The sequence below is a fragment of the Bombina bombina genome, chromosome 7 (genome assembly GCF_027579735.1).
Source record: "Bombina bombina isolate aBomBom1 chromosome 7, aBomBom1.pri, whole genome shotgun sequence".
Taxonomy (NCBI): domain Eukaryota; kingdom Metazoa; phylum Chordata; class Amphibia; order Anura; family Bombinatoridae; genus Bombina; species Bombina bombina.
In genome coordinates this window covers 300,257,362-300,275,565 of record NC_069505.1, presented here as the reverse complement: position 1 = coordinate 300,275,565, position 18,204 = coordinate 300,257,362, and the positions used below count along the sequence as shown (strand labels likewise).

Below are 18,204 nucleotides of genomic sequence, written 5' to 3'. Positions count from 1 at the left end.
GCAGGAGCTCAGCAAAGGGGGGGGGGGGGGGGGTTGGCGGTTTTATTTGTGCTGGAAGTAACATTTAGAATATTTGTTTTATAAGTGAGAAAAAAAAAAGACAGGATTGTCCGAATTAAAGGGACACTGAACCCCAATTTTTTTCTTGTGTGATTCAGATAGAGCATGCAATTTTATGCAACTTTCTAATTTATTCCTATTATCACATTTTCTTCATTCGCTTGGTATCTTTATTTGAAAAGCAAGAATGTAAGTTTAGATGCCGGCCCATTTTTTTTGATTGGTAGATAAATTCACCCACCAATAAACAAGTGCTGTCCAGGGTCTTAACCAAAAATTGGCTGGCTCCTTAGCGTAGATGTCTTCTTTTTCAAATAAAGATAGCAAGAGAACAAAGAAAAATTGATAATAGGAATAAATTAGAAAGTTGACTAAAATTGCACGCTCTATCTGAATCACGAAAGAAAAAAAATTGGTTTCAGATAACGTGTGGTAAGCTTCTAATAAGAGTCAATTGTATTCAAAGCTGCTGCAGGAGTATCCTTTGAAATTGCTTTCTCCCACACCCCACTAGGAAGTTCATGTCTTTGCTGCCTTTAGTTTACATAATATTTCTAAGACCAGTACTGCAGTACTCACATTTACATTATAGGTGGCAGTCTCAACAGGCAAAACAACCATTTCAAACGGCAAAATAATGGTAAAAGAGCTATATGTAAAAAAATAAACACTCCAGCAGGTAAAATAGATCAATGTGAATACATTAAAAGGAAATGCATTTTACAGCTCAAGTTCCTTTTAAAGGGATATAAAACACTTTTTTCTTTCTTTCATGATTCAAATAGAGCATGCAATTCAAAACAACTTTCTAATTTTCTTGTATTATCAATTTTTCTTTGTTTTCTTGGTAACTTTGGTTGAAAAGCAGGGACCTATGCTTAGGAGCCTGCCCATTTCTGGGTCACTATATGGCAGCAGTTTTGCAAGAATGTTATCCATTTGCTAGAGCACTAGATGGCAGCATTATTTCCTGCTATGTAGTGCCCCAGACATCAACCTAAGTATCTCTCTTTAACAAAGAATATCATGGGAACAAAGTAAATATGATTATAAAAGTAAATTGGAAAGTTTTTTTTAAATTGTATGCTCTGTCTGACTCACAAAATACATTTTTTGGGTTTCATATCCCTTTAAGGCTGCTGAATTTATTTGACCTCAGTTCTTTCCAAATTGTGTCTTAAAGGTACTTTGTTGTAATAATAATAATATGCAATCATTTGTTAGGACATTTTATTGCTGTACCAATACTAACTATGGGGTTCATCACAGTCTTTCTTTTCATCATCTGTAGGTTAAAGGGACAGTCTACACCAGAATTTTTATTGTTTAAAAAGATAGATAATCCCATTATTACCCATTCCCCTGTTTTGCATAACCAACAACACAGTTATATTAATACACTTTTTACCTCTGTGATTATCTTGTATCTAAGCCTCTGCAGACTGCCCCCTTAACTCAGTTCATTTGGCAGACTTGCATTTTAGCTAATCAGTGCTGACTCCTAGGTAACTCCACGGCGTGAACACAATGTTAACTGTATGGCTCACATGAACTAACGCCTTCCAGTTGTGAAAACATGACAAAATGCATTCATATAAGAGGTGGCCTTCAAGGGCTAGGAAATTAGCATATGAGCCTATCTAGATTTAGCTTTCAACTAAGAATACAGAGAGAACAAAGTAAAATTGATGATAAAAGTAAATTGGAAAGTTGTTTAAAATTGCATGCCCTGTTTGAATCATTTAAGTTTATTTTTGATTAGACTGTCCCTTTAATGGCTGCAGATGATCGCTTTTCGATATTGATGTGATCACAATAAGACATTTTCACACTTTTTGTGTATGTATAACATGGTTCTATATGTGTCAGCCAGTCCTCTGTTTTTCTGGTCACAATTTAAAATCTTGATAGTTGATGACCCATTTACAGATTTATTTTTTTACATATCGTATTCCGCATCTAAAAGATCTTTATAAACCTCCTGACAGCACATTTTAACTTATTAATAAGTATTCCAAAAAGTTTTTGAATAGAACATTGGGTTTGCAAACTGATACAAAAACTACCTGCTCAATCAATTACATATAAAAAAAAACAATAAGCAATTTAATACTATAAATAAATATGATAAATAATAAATACTATTATAATAAATCAATTTTTACTATAGGTGCACTGTTTAATATCCCTTTAACTGCGCACATCCACTATTCGCTGCACTGCCTGCTACTAATAACGATCAATTAACATACAGACCATTCACACCCACTGATGTAATCACTAAACTCACAAAACAACCATTTTGTTTGACTATAACTGAACATGTTTTTGAATTATGAAATTGGGAGATTATATTGGCAGTTTTTGTTTTTGAGGTAATAGTTTAAAGCTTTAGCTTTTTTAACAGCAGAAGCATTTTGTGATCGTGATCACTGAAAAAACAACAACACATTGGCAATATCAGATGATGTTCAGAAATTCTTATCTACCGAAAACAAGAGCAAAATTGTGAACCACCCAAAGGTGTAACTGCATAGTGAAGAGGACTTCAGTAATGTGTTTTAAAGGGACATGAGAAAAAGAAAACAATGATGTATAACTGTGTCGCAGGTGATGCACGTCCCTTTAACCACTTTGCAGACACAAGCAGTTATACAAGAATATAATGTTCTAATGAATTACAGTATTCTATTATTACATTAACATTTTTTTTACTGGGGCTGCACTTCATCCAAAGCTTCATCTGTGGCAGATGTGGTTCTAATCTGAACACATACGGTACCACCATGACATTTAAATGGATGTGAATGTGCAAACAGAAAATCATCTAATGTGTTAGAACATTTTATTACTGCACTATTCATTGCATATTACTGTGTGTTTAACCCCTGCAATGCACTACTAGGAGCAAGCTTAACACAGCTAGTGAATCAATAACAAGAGACATATGTGTGTAACCAATCATCAGCTAACTCCCAGTAGTGTGTTGCTGCTCCTGAGCATACGTAGGTATGCTTCTCAACAAGAGAGCAAAGCAAATTTGATAGTAAACTGTCTGACTCAGGAACTTTCATGTTGTGTAACGTTCCTTTAATTACTTTTAGTTCCCTATGAGGACTGAATTACATGCATTTATTTCAAATATGCATTTTTATTAAACAATTCATTTAATTTAGATGTACTCTTTACCTTCAGCCTCTAGCCAGTCCCTGCTTCTAACACTTTAAGAGATAAATAAATAGATAAATAAATAAGCTGTGCTGATACAGCAAATCTGAGGCTGGATTTGTCAAGTCATTATATTCAATGGCAGAGCGCTCTTGACTGCTCAGTGCCTTGGGGTACACATATACAGTCTTATGTTCCCCCTTGAAGACTTTTTCTAATGCTATGGAATATCCCTGGATTGACAGCTCACTTTTACTGAAGCAGGTGTCAGGGGTGAAACTACAGGGGGTGCAGAGTTCGCAATTGCGACTGGGCCCCCAAGGGTGGAGGCCCAGCTTAAAAAAATATATATATATTTTTTTTTTTTAAAATGAAAAACGTTGACCTGCCACTGCCTGCACTGATATCATGTGAGTGTGACATGATGCTTCACTAGTGTCTCTGACTTCAGGGTTTAGTCTGTTTTACCCATTGGTGTTTGTCTGTGTATGTGTGAGTGTGTATGTATGTATGTTTGTGACTGTGTGTGTATTTATGCATGTGTGTGTGTGTATGTATGTATGTTTGTGACTGTGTGTGTATTTATGCATGTGTGTGTGTATGTATGTTTGTGACTGTGTGTGTATTTATGCATGTGTGTGTATGTATGTATGTTTGTTACTGTGTGTGTATTTATGCATGTGTGTGTGTGTGTATGTATGTATGTTTGTGACTGTGTGTGTATGTATGTGACTGTGTGTGTATTTATGCATGTGTGTGTGTGTGTATGTATGTGACTGTGTGTGTATTTATGCATGTATGTGTGTGTGTATGTATGTGACTGTGTGTGTATTTATGCATGTATGTGTGTGTGTATGTGTATGTTTGTGGGACCAGCAAATTACAGACCTTGTTACTACAGCATGGGGGGAGGGGGTAAACAGTATCACTATACAGTACCACTATATACAGTATGGGGGGCTGGACTATGTCACAGACTACTGTGGTCACTTTATAAAGTACTGGGGCAGGTAGGGGCAGGCCATCCATCTCACCGGCAGATTACAGACTGTGTCACTGACTCACTATATACAATACTGGTGGGTTAAACAGTGTCACTATATACAGTAATAGGGGGTCAGACCATCTCACAGACTGTGAGCACAGGGTACCTCCATTTGCAGGCATATAATCTGATTCACATTTTTTTTCTGTGTTAAAGGGACAGTCTACACCAACATTTTTCTTATATAAAAAGATAGATAATCCCATTATTACCCATTCCCCGTTTTTGCATAACCAACACAGTTATATTAATATATATTTTTACCTCTGTGATTACCTTGTATCTAAGCCTTTGCAGACAGCCTCCTTATCTAAGTGCCTTTGACAGACATGCAGTGTGGTCAATCAGTGAAGACTCCTAAATAACCTCACGGGAGTGAGCACAATGTTATCTATATGACACATGTGAACTAGCACAGTCTAACTGTGAAAAACTTTCAAAATGCTCTGAGCTAGGAGGCGGTTTTCAACTGTTTAGAAATCAGTTTGAGCCTAGCTAGGTTTAGCTTTTCAACAATACCACCAAGGGAACAAAGCAAATTTGATGATAAAAGTAAATTGGAAAGTTGTTTAAAATTGCATACCCTATCGGATTCATGAAAGTTTAGTTTTGACTTTACTGTCCCTTTAAATGTTTTTTTAAAAAAAAGATATGTATCAAATTCACTTTTTTTGGGGGGGTGGTGCCCTTCTTAGATTCTTGCACCTGGGCCCTGTGGTTTCTAGTTACGCCTCTGGCAGGTGTTGATATCTTATTGCAACATCACGTTATTGGCTATATTTGTATTATATTAATATCTTTACAGTCACACAGATATATCCATACATTTTTGCAATAGAGATGGCTCAACTGAAATCTAGAATAGGAGATTTGTATAGTGTCAGTTGCCCATTTTTACAGCATGTTATAATAATTTTCTCCACTGCTCTAAAAAAAAGTGTCTGAGAACTAAATTGCTACATCTGTAGACTTTTGTCGCAGATGCAGTTTGTTAAAAGCCCACTAGGGGGTGCATTGCAATTTACATTTTTACATAGTGTCAGTGCAGCTATTGTTAGTGTCGAGTTATCTATCACAACCTCTAAATAGAGTACAGCTCATTTTATTCATTTTAAAGGGACATGAAATAAAACATTTTTTTTTTCATGATTCATATAGAACATACAATGTTAACCACATGTCCAGTTTACTTCTGTTATCAAATGTGCTTTATTCTGTTGGTATCCTTTGTTGAAGGAGCATCAATTATACCACTGGGAACTAGCTGAACACATCAGCCAATGACAGAGACATATATGTGCAGCCACCAATCAGCAGTCAGCTACCAGTAGTGCTACCTAGGTATGCTTTTCAACAGTGGATACCAAGAGAATTAAATAAAGTAGGTAAGAGAAGTAAATTGAAAAGTTGTTTAAAATTGTATTCTCTATCTGAATCATGAAAGAAAACTCTTGGGTTTCATGTCCTTTTTAAAGAAAAAATATCACTACTTATGAAAGCTGTATTCATATGTGAGACCTACTGCCATATGCTTTCAATATTTCAAAACTGGCAATAACTCTTACCATAAACATTTTGCAGAACAATGTCGGGGTCCAGTTCTACAAAAAAAAAGTGTGGGAACTCACCAAGACTTCCACCCTCCCACACAATTAATATTGTTTTAAACACACACTCTTATACAAACACACACACACACACACACTGTATTTATGTGTATATAATCTATACACCTTGGTTAATAAAAGCAAATAAAAACCAATGAAGGGTTGAATGGTTGCCTTTAGACCTGAAACTCCTCCTTTGTCACAGAATATTACCCACTTAAGGTGCAATAGTCCTATTTCTGCTCAGGGGAGCTAAATAACCCCAGAGCAAGCCACACAGAAATGTAAGCACCATGTGTTCCATACAGTGCAAGGTGACAGGCTTGCATTTAGTGTATTGTAGGAAGTGTTACTGCCCATTACTATAGGATCTCACTATCCCTCTCTAACCAGACTTCCTCTAGCTCCTCTTACCAGCAGCAAAATTAGTGCGTTCCCGCTGGACTTGACTTGACCCCTGAATGTATATTGTCAAAATACTTCTACCCAAATAATAAATGCCCTACTGTATATATTACATGTAACTTTTATATCCCTTTAAAGCTAGTAAGGAGCACATACCCTTGGACTTGTCATCCCCTAATATAGAATATAACTGTTAGTATTAAAGCAATATAACTCATACTGTATGACTAATTACTCATTTAAAAAAATGAAAATAAAGTAGTATATACTATTAAAACTAAATAAAGGCCAATAGCAGGTAAAGAGTGGGGGGGGGGGTATACTAAATTATCTTCTCTATAAAACTGTTAATAATGTGTTGCACTGTTTCACAAATGTGTTGTGTGATTTTATCATTTCGCAGAAGTGATAATATCACCTCATTTTATACAAATCTGGGTGATTGTTTTCAACAGTTATATTCTCAAGTGAGAAAACAGATATTTTGCATAAGCCCTGATTTGATACAAGGGCATAAAAAGACTGCTCATACATTACACACATATCTTTAATTAAATGGATATTCTGATGCAAAAATAATCCGTATTTTGCAAGGAACACTAATGCAAAAATAATGTGCTCTGTGTGTTTAACCCTCACAAAGGGGTTGAACCTGTAGCTAAATTCCCATATGGGGAACACAAAACATTGCATCTCAGGAGCATTGGCTGATGAGATTAAGAATGGCATACGTACATAGCCACCAAACACAGGCCACATCTTTCAACTGAGCTTTAATGTGTTTCAGCTTCTGAGGGTGATTTTAAAGGGACAGGAAACCCCAAAAATCTCCTTCATAATTTGGATAGAAAATACAGTTTTAAACATTCAAATTTACTTTTATTATCACATATGCTTCATTCTCTTGTTATCCTTTGCTGAAGGAACAGCAATGCATTACTCGCAGCTCGCTAAACACATCTAGTTAGCCAATCACAAAAGACAAATGTGTGCAGGCACCAATCAGCAGCTAGCTCCCACTAGTGTAGGCTATGTGCATCATATACTTTTTCAACAATGGATACCAAGAGAACAAAGCACACTTGAAAATAGAAGTGATTTTAAAAGTGTATTAAAATTATATCCCTTTAAAGGGATCCGAAAGTCAAAATTAAACTTGCATGATTCAGATAGAACATGTCATTTTAAGACACTTTTACATTTGCTTCTATTTTCAAATGTGCTTTGTTCTTTTAGTATCCCTTGTTGAAAAATAATATGTACATACCCTATACTAGTGGGAGCTAGCTTCTGATTGGTGCCTGCACACATTTGTCTCATGTGATTGGCTAACTAGATGTGTTCAGCTCTACATCAAATTAGTATAGTGGCACAGCATAAACAGATTCATAATAATGTGTTGATCAAAAATGTGTGTAACAACCGATTTTATCTATTAATTAAAGGGACAGTCTAGTCAAAATGAAACTTTAATGATTCAGATAGGGCATGCAATTTTAAACAACTTTCCAATTGACTTTTATCACTAAATTTGCTTTGTTCCCTTGGTGGTATTTTTGAAAAGCTAAACCAAGCTAGGCTCAAACTGATTTCTAAACCGTTGACAACCGCCCCTTAGCTCAGAGCATTTTGAAAGTTTTTCACAATTAGACAGTACTAGTTCATGTGTGTCATATAGATAACTCCCGTTGAGTTATTTAGGAGTCTGCACTGATTGGTTAAACTGCATGTCAGTCACAAGCACTGAGATACGGGGGCATTCTGCAGAAATCACAAGGAATTACAAGGAAATCACAGAGGTAAAACAGATATTAATATAACTTAGTTATGCAAAACTGGGAAATAGGTAATAAAGGGATTATATATCTAAAAAATTTGGTGTAGACTGTCCCTTTCAATACAATTTTAAGAGCGTTTTAGAATAGACCTGTGAAATTTTGTTCGACAAATTAAAAAAAAAACAACAATGTTTTTCATACTCAATGCAGTTGTCCAAAAACGAGAGATGAATGACTCTTTAACAAAAAACAAAGATACAGAATACATGCAAGAAATAACATTTAGTTGATTGGTTTGTGCCTATAAAACCATTATTCTAAAGACAGAAACAGGTTGTGGGAAAAGGATTTTGTGCTGGTAATTTTGAAAATTTTAATTTACACTATTTAAAGGGATATAAAACCCAACATTTTTCTTTCATGGTTCAGATAGAGCCTGTGGTTTTAAACAACCTTCTATCTTACGTCTAATATCAAATTTTCTTTGTTCTCTTGTTATCTTTGGTTGAAAAGCAGGGACGTATGCTTAGGAGCTGGACCATATCGAGAGCACTATATGGCAGTCATTTTGCAAGAATGTTATCCATTTGCAAGAGCACTAGATGGCAGCACTATTTCCTGCCATGTATTGCACCAGGTGCCTACCTAGGTATCTCTTCAACACAGAATATCATAGGAACAAAGATAAATTGATAATAGAGGTAAATTAGAAAGTTGTTTAAAATCAAATGCTCTATCTGAATTATGAAAAAAAAAAATGGGTTTCATTTCCCTTTAAAGGAAATTAAATTAAACCTTCTGAGACTGTAACTTTTTAGCCCATTTATGACTGCCCCTAACTCGCCTATCCTAGGATAACTAGCAACTTGTATGTGCCCATTACTATATAGATACTAAACCTTTACACGTATCTCTTCAATATTTAAACAACTAATATCATTTTAAGAAATATATTTGCATATTATTCTCAGATCATTATACCCAGCATTTATTTAGTGTTTAAAGGGACAGTACACATTTGAAATTATAAGACATTTGTGTTCTGTTGCTGTAGAATGACATATTCAGCCATGTTCTAAACATTTTTAAAACAAATTAACAGCTTGTTTGCTAGGGGTCAAGCGGGAACGCATGGGAACGGAGTTCCTGCACTATTTTTGCAGGTGGAACGAAGTTCCCCCTGGACAGAGACAGAAATGCTTCAGTAAACGCTGCTGGTGGGAGGAGTTGGAGCACAGTCTGGTTAGAGGGATAGTGAGATCATCTAGTAATGGGCAGTAAAACTTCCTACAATGCACTAAATGCAAGAAGTCTGTCAGCGGTCCTGCTGTGTGATCACATCCCACTGTGTATAACACATGATGCTTACATTTCTGAGTGGCTTGCTCTGGGGTTATTTAGCTCCCCTCAGCTGAAATAGGACTATTGCTTCTTAAGTGGGTGAGACTGTGACAGAGGAGTCGTCTTAGGCCCAAAGGCAACCATTCAACCCTTCATTTGATTTAATTTGTGTTCATTAACCAAAGTGTATAGATTATATAAATATAAATACAATGTGTGTGTATATAAAACAATATTAATTGTGAGGGGGGATGGAAGTCTTGGTGAGTTCCCACACTTTTTTTTTGACCCCTGTTGTTTTCTGCACTTTTCCATAGCCAAACTCCACCTATCAATTGACTTTTTCCCACATGTTCACTGTCATCACATCTATAAAAAATTGTAATCAATAAGAACACATATCAGTGGTTTATACATTTCTCCGGCATATTTTGTAGTATCAATATTGAACAATAATCCCATCTAGTAAAGAAGATAGGACGGCTAATATTTCCTTTTTACTCTTGGTTACACAGATGATTTTGCAAGACGTTGACTCGTTACTGTACGTGGACACTGACGTTCTGTTTTTGAGGCCTCTGGACGATATCTGGGCTTTTTTAAAAAAATTCAATGACACTCAACTTGCAGCCATGGCACCGGAACATGAAATCCCAAAGATCGGATGGTATAGTCGCTTTGCTCGCCATCCGTTTTACGGAACAACCGGTGTCAACTCTGGAGTTATGTTAATGAATCTGACTCGTATTAGAAAGCAGCAGTTCAAGGTAAGTGAAAATAAAATATATATATATATATATATATATATAAATTAAAAATATAATCTGAGCAGCCTTATAGGGACACTAAACCCAAATTGTTTTCATGATTCAGATAGAGCATGCAATTTTAAGCACCTTTCTAATTTACTCCTATTATCAGTTCTTCTTTGTTCTCTTGGTATCTTTATTTAAAAAGCAGGAATGTAAAGCATAAGAGTCGGCCCATTTTTGGTTCACCACCTGGGTTGCGCTTGCTTATTGGTTGGGAAATGTAGCCACCAATAAGCTATCTCTATCCAGGGTGCTGAATATAAAATAGGCTGGCTCCTAAGCTGTACATTGCTATTTTTTAAATAAAGATAGCAAGAGAACGAAGAAAAATTGATAATAGGAGTAAATTGCTTAAAATTGCATGCTCTACCTGAAGCATTAAAGGAACAATTTGGGTTTAGTGTCCCTTTAAATTGAATGAAGCACAAATTCAATTACTTCTTCCATGAATTATTTATCATTAGTGGATTGCTATGTGTAGATCATGGGATTCACTGTTTACATTACTGAGCCAAGTAGGTGAATTGATCTGCGCATGAGTGGAAGGGGCAGACACCTTGCACAGTAAGTGGGCTGCAAAGGAAATTGCATAGCGCTGGTGTCATGATACAATCATGTGGAGTAGTTGATACCTGGATTGGCTACGCAGCAGAGGTGGTATTGTCTCAGCCTGGAAAGGGTTAAGGTGAACTGTTATTTCTTTGTGTGAAATCTGTATTCAGAGAAGCTGTAAGCTGAGATCCCCCCTCCTTCCTTCCCCCTCTCCCCTTCCTTCTCCCTCCTTAGCCCATCACAGGTCTGAGGTGAAGTGTTCTTTGTGAAACTGGTAACTGTGTGTAGGAATGCAAAAAGCTCCTCCCCTACTGGGAGCTAAGACTTGCTTGCATTGGCTGCACTCGTTGTAAATTATAACCCGGGCGTTGTCTTTGACAAGACAAAGAAAGTTTAGTTTTTAAGGATGTAACAGAAAGACTTGAGGGCAGAACTGTCCTGGGGACCAAACCACTAACATCAGGACTGTCATTCTCCACATATCTAAAGGAACTTGGTAATAAGTTAGATATTGTGTGTAATTCTTTTCATGTCCCATTTTCTTTTTAAAGAACTGTAGCTTTGCAATTGTATGTCATTTTGAATGTCTTTATAATTTTGCACTGTGTAACCTGTATTGATATTTCTCTTGTTAAGTGTATCCAGTCCACGGATCATCCATTACTTGTGGGATATTCTCCTTCCCAACAGGAAGTTGCAAGAGGATCACCCACAGCAGAGCTGCTATATAGCTCCTCCCCTCACTGCCATATCCAGTCATTCTCTTGCAAGCCTCAACCACGATGGAGGTCGTAAGAGGAGTGTGGTGTTTTATACTTAGTTTATTCTTCAATCAAAAGTTTGTTATTTTTAAATGGTGCCGGAGTGTACTGTTTATCTCAGGCAGTATTTAGAAGAAGAATCTGCCTGCGTTTTCTATGATCTTAGCAGAAGTAACTAAGATCCATGGCTGTTCTCACATATTCTGAGGAGTGAGGTAACTTCAGAGAGGGAATAGCGTGCAGGTTTTCCTGTAATAAGGTATGTGCAGTTAATATTTTTCTAGGGATGGAATTTGCTAGAAAATGCTGCTGATACCGAATTAATGTAAGTAAAGCCTTAAATGCAGTGATAGCGACTGGTATCAGGCTTATTAATAGAGATACATACTCTTATAAAAATTTAATATAAAACGTTTGCTGGCATGTTTAATCGTTTTTATATGTATTTGGTGATAAAACTTATTGAGGCCTAGTTTTTTTCCACATGGCTGGCTTGAATTTTGCCTAGTAACAGTTTCCTGAGGCTTTCCACTGTTGTAATATGAGTGGGAGGGGCCTTTTTTAGTGCTTTTCTGTGCGGGTAAAAATACTGACAGAGACATTCAGCTTCCCTCTGCATGATCCAGGACATCTCTGGAGGGCTCAAAAGGCTTCAAAGTCGTTTTTGAGGGAGGTAAAAAGCCACAGTAGAGCTGTGGCAGTTGTTGTGACTGTTTGAAAAAAAGTTTTTGTCATTTATTATTCCGTTTTTGGTATTAAGGGGTTAATCATCCATTTGCAAGTGGGTGCAATGCTCTGCTAACTTGTTACATACACTGTAAAAATTTCGTTAGTGTAACTGCCTTTTTTCACTGTTATTTCAAATTTTGACAAAATTTGTGTTTCTTAAAGGTGCAGTAATGTTTTTTATATTGCTTGTAAACTTGTTTAAAGTGTTTTCCAAGCTTGCTAGTCTCATTGCTAGTCTGTTTAAACATGTCTGACACAGAGGAAACTACTTGTTCATTATGTTTGAAAGCCATGGTGGAGCCCCATAGGAGAATGTGTACAAAATGTATTGATTTCACCTTAAACAGTAAAGATCAGTCTTTAACTATAAAAGAAATATCACCAGAAGATTCTGACGAGGGGGAAGTTATGCCGACTAACTCTCCCCACGTGTCAGACCCTTCGCCTCCCGCTCAGGGGATGCACGCTAATATGGCGCCAATTACATCAGGGACGCCCATAGCGATTACCTTGCAGGACATGGCTGCAATCATGAATAATACCCTGTCAGAGGTATTATCCAGGTTGCCTGAATTAAGACGCAAGCGAGATTGCTCTGGAGTTAGGAGAAATACAGAGCGCGCAGATGCTGTAAGGGTCATGTCTGATACTGCGTCACAATATGCAGATCATGAGGACGGAGAGCTTCAGTCTGTGGGTGACATCTCTGATTCGGGGAAACCTGATTCAGAGATTTCTAATTTTAAATTTAAGCTTGAGAACCTCCGTGTGTTGCTTGGGGAGGTATTAGCTGCTCTGAATGACTGTAACACAGTTGCAGTACCAGAGAAATTGTGTAGGCTGGATAAATACTATGCGGTGCCGGTGTGTACTGATGTTTTTCCTATACCTAAAAGGCTTACAGAAATTATTAGCAAGGAGTGGGATAGACCGGGTGTGCCTTTTTCGCCACCTCCTATATTTAGAAAAATGTTTCCAATAGACCCCACTACACGGGACTTATGGCAGACGGTCCCTAAGGTGGAGGGAGCAGTTTCTACTTTAGCAAAGCGTACTACTATCCCGGTTGAGGACAGTTGTGCTTTTTCAGATCCAATGGATAAAAAATTGGAGGGTTACCTTAAGAAAATGTTTATTCATCAAGGTTTTATTTTACAGCCCCTTGCATGCATTGCGCCTGTCACGGCCGCGGCAGCATTCTGGTTTGAGGTTCTGGAAGAGGCCATCCATACAGCTCCATTGACTGAAATTATTGACAAGCTTAGAACACTTAAGCTAGCTAACTCATTTGTTTCTGATGCCATTGTTCATTTGACTAAACTAACAGCTAAGAATTCCGGATTCGCCATCCAAGCGCGTAGGGCGCTATGGCTTAAGTCCTGGTCAGCTGACTTGACTAAATTAAAGTCTAAATTACTCAACATTCCTTTCAAGGGGCAGACCTTATTCGGGCCTGGTTTGAAGGTAATTATTGCTGACATTACTGGAGGTAAGGGTCATACCCTTCCGCAGGACAGGGCCAAAGCAAAGGCCAAACAGTCTAATTTTCGTGCCTTTCGAAATTTCAAGGCAGGTGCAGCATCAACTTCCTCCGCTTCAAAACAAGAGGGAACTTTTGCTCAATCTAAGCAGGCCTGGAAACCTAACCAGTCCTGGAACAAAGGCAAGCAGGCCAGAAAGCCTGCTGCTGCCTCTAAGACAGCATGAAGGAACGGCCCCCTATCCGGCAACGGATCTAGTAGGGGGCAGACTTTCTCTCTTCGCCCAGGTGTGGGCAAGAGATGTTCAGGATCCCTGGGCGTTGGAGATCATATCTCAGGGATATCTTCTGGACTTCAAAGCTTCCCCTCCACAAGGGAGATTTCATCTTTCAAGGCTATCTGCAAATCGGATAAAGAAAGAGGCATTCCTACGCTGTGTGCAAGACCTCCTAGTTATGGGAGTGATCCATCCAGTTCCGCGGACGGAACAAGGACAGGGTTTTTATTCAAATCTGTTTGTGGTTCCCAAAAAAAAGAGGGAACCTTCAGACCAATTTTGGATCTAAAGATCTTAAACAAATTCCTCAGAGTTCCATCTTTCAAAAAGGAAACTATTTGGACCATCCTACCCATGATCCAAGAAGGTCAGTACATGACCACAGTGGACTTAAAGGATGCCTACCTTCACATACCGATTCACAAAGATCATCATCAGTTTCTAAGGTTTGCCTTTCTAGACAGGCATTACCAATTTGTAGCTCTTCCCTTCGGGTTGGCTACAGCCCCGAGAATCTTTACAAAGGTTCTGGGCTCACTTCTGGCGGTTCTAAGACCGCGAGGCATAGCAGTGGCTCCGTATCTAGACGACATCTTGATACAGGTGTCAAGCTTTCAAGTTGCCAAGTCTCATACAGAGATAGTTCTGGCATTTCTGAGGTTGCACGGGTGGAAAGTGAACGAGGAAAAGAGTTCTCTATCCCCACTCACAAGAGTCTCCTTCTTAGGGACTCTTACCTAGGAGTCCAGGTTATCAAAACTTCTAAATGCTTGGACATAGTGCCATTTGCGCGCCTTCATCTCAGACCTCTTCATTCTCTTCTCTATTGGTTGTCTCGGGTACACCTGTCCAAGGGTATGACCTTTCGCAGGCCAGATTGGACAATTGTAACAACAGATGCCAGCCTTTTAGGTTGGGGTGCAGTCTGGAATTCCCTGAAGGCACAGGGATCGTGGACTCAGGAGGAGAAACTCCTTCCAATAAATATTCTGGAGTTAAGAGCGATATTCAATGCTCTTCTGGCTTGGCCTCAGTTAGCAACACTGAGGTTCATCAGATTTCAGTCGGACAACATCACAACTGCGGGTTACATCAACCATCAAGGGGGAACCAGGAGTTCCCTAGCGATGTTAGAAGTCTCAAAAATAATTCGCTGGGCAGAGTACCACTCTTGCCACCTGTCAGCAATCCATATCCCAGGCGTGGAGAACTGGGAGGCGGATTTTCTAAGTCGTCAGACTTTCCATCCAGGGGAGTAGGAACTCCATCCGGAGGTGTTTGCTCAGTTGATTCATTGTTGGGGCAAACCAGAGTTGGATCTCATGGCGTCTCGCCAGAACGCCAAGCTTCCTTGTTACGGATCCAGGTCCAGGGACCCAGAAGCGACGCTGATAGATGCTCTAGCAGCGCCTTGGTTCTTCAACCTGGCTTATGTGTTTCCACCGTTTCCTCTGCTCCCTCAACTGATTGCCAAAATCAAACAGGAGGGAGCATCGGTGATTCTGATAGCATCTGCGTGGCCATGCAGGACTTGGTATGCAGACCTAGTGGACATGTCATCCTTTCCACCATGGACTCTGCCTCTAAGACAGGACCTTCTGATACAAGGTCCTTTCAATCATCCAAATCTAATTTCTCTGAGACTGACTGCATGGAGATTGAATGCTTGATTCTATCAAAGCGTGGCTTCTCCGAGTCAGTCATTGATACTTTAATACAGGCACGAAAGCCTGTTACCAGGAAAATCTACCACAAGATATGGAGTAAATATCTTTAATGGTGTGAATCCAAGAATTACTCATGGAGTAAGGTTAGGATTCCTAGAATATTGTCCTTTCTCCAAGAGGGCTTGGACAAAGGATTATCAGCTAGTTCCTTAAAGGGACAGATTTCTGCTCTGTCTATTCTTTTGCACAAGCGTCTGGCAGAGGTTCCAGACGTCCAGGCGTTTTGCCAGGCTTTGGTTAGAATTAAGCCTGTGTTTAAACCTGTTGCTCCCCCATGGAGCTTAAACTTGGTTCTTAAGGTTCTTCAAGGAGTTCCGTTTGAACCCCTTCATTCCATTGATATTAAACTTTTATCTTGGAAAGTTCTGTTTTTTATGGCTATTTCCTCTGCTCGGAGAGTCTCTGAGCTATCTGCCTTACAATGTGATTCTCCTTATCTGATTTTTCATGCAGATAAGGTAGATCTGCGTACCAAACCTGGGTTTTTACCTAAGGTGGTTTCTAACAAGAATATCAATCAAGAGATTGTTGTTCCATCATTGTGTCCTAATCCTTCTTCAAAGAAGGAACGTCTTTTACATAATCTGGACGTAGTCCGTGCCTTGAAGTTTTACTTACAAGCTACTAAGGATTTTCGTCAAACATTTTCCCTGTTTGTCATTTACTCTGGACAGAGGAGAGGTCAAAAAGCTTCTGCAACCTCTCTTTCCTTTTGGCTTCGGAGCGTAATACGCCTAGCCTATGAGATTGCTGGACAGCAGCCCCCTGAAAGGATTACAGCTCATTCTACTAGAGCTGTGGCTTCCACCTGGGCCTTCAAAAATGAGGCCTCTGTTGAACAGATTTGCAAGGCTGCGACTTGGTCTTCGCTTCACACTTTTTCAAAATTTTACAAATTTGATACTTTTGCTTCTTCGGAGGCTGTGTTTGGGAGAAAGGTTCTTCGGGCAGTGGTTCCTTCCGCTTAATCCTGCCTTGTCCCTCCCATCATCCGTGTACTTTAGCTTTGGTATTGGTATCCCACAAGTAATGGATGATCCGTGGACTGGATACACTTAACAAGAGAAAACATAATTTATGCTTACCTGATAAATTTATTTCTCTTGTAGTGTATCCAGTCCACGGCCCGCCCTGTCCTTTTAAGGCAGGTCTAAATTTTAATTAAACTAGTCACCACTGCACCCTATGGTTTCTCCTTTCTCTGTTTGTTTTCGATCGAATGACTGGATATGGCAGTGAGGGGAGGAGCTATATAGCAGCTCTGCTGTGGGTGATCCTCTTGCAACTTCCTGTTGGGAAGGAGAATATCCCACAAGTAATGGATGATCCGTGGACTGGATACACTACAAGAGAAATACATTTATCAGGTAAGCATAAATTATGTTTTTGTTATTAAACACGTAGAAAATCTCATTCTGTCTTTTGGGCTCTAATATCCAAATTCACACTCCTGTCGAGACAAGGTTAAAGGCACGTTACCTAATTGTTAAATAATGTGAGTTTTTAGGGGTTCCCAAAAACTCCCCTTTGATTTAAAAGTTTTGGTGGTGGCAGCAGGGAAATTGTTAATTCGAGCAGTGTGGACTAGATTTGGGGACTAATGAGGTGTCCTTTTTAAGGTCCTTTTGCAGAGTTGCAAGGTTAAGGGAACCAGAGCTGTGTGCCATTAACCCCTTTATGCCCACACCCCTCTATTGTGTCGTTGAGAAGGTTTGATTCATCACAGCTGGCAGTATGCTTCTTATTGGCTGTATTGTGTGCTGCTAAAAAAGTAGAAGAAATATTCTACCCCAGACTTGGGGGTGCCAGGGGGAATACAGCAAAGCTCAGTGTAAAAAAAGGTACATTATTAATTAAAAGGGCTAATTGTGATTACAAGGTTTGCTTTCATCCAATTCTTATGCATATTGAAGGGGTTAAAAAAATTAAAAATCTTATTTACTGTCCCTTTTAACCATGCTGAAAAGTGAATTAAAATGAGAGTAATAAATCAGTGCTGGTTGTTTACCTCCTGCTATTGCTCATTGGCTGATAAAGACAACTCCTACAGGTAGGGTTGCCAGCTGGGCACGAAGCAGGTGACCAAGCAATAGCAGTAAGTGGGTCCATGAAGTAATACTCCTTAAAATTCTTCCTTATGTTTTAGCTTAGGCCCCACACTAGAGTTGTCACCCGTCCCTTAAAATACAGAACACTTATGAGTTACACATGCTGCAGGGTGTGCAGGGAGGAACATGAATAGTGCTGTCCAGAAACACAATACATGTTCCTCCCTGCACACCCTGTGTAACTCATAAGTGTCCAGAAAAACATGGCTGAGGTGGCAACCCTACCCCACACCCAACCTCACCCTGAGCTGAGCTGTGATTTCACCCCCTTAGTTGCCAGTATCAGGGAAGCAGTAGTACATATAGGGCAGTGATTTTACCTGAAGCAGCTTCCAGTTACTAAAACAAAGGTA

General features: G+C 38.9%; 1 protein-coding gene across 1 annotated transcript in view; it reads left to right on the top strand.

The window, feature by feature from the left end:
• GXYLT2 (glucoside xylosyltransferase 2) overlaps positions 1 to 18,204 on the top strand; it is a 116,767-nt gene that overhangs the window by 61,541 nt on the left and 37,022 nt on the right. Inside the window, exon 4 of the mRNA XM_053720886.1 lies at positions 9,920 to 10,171. Coding sequence (XP_053576861.1) covers positions 9,920 to 10,171 — 252 coding nt within the window. The remainder of the gene's footprint in view (positions 1 to 9,919; positions 10,172 to 18,204) is intronic.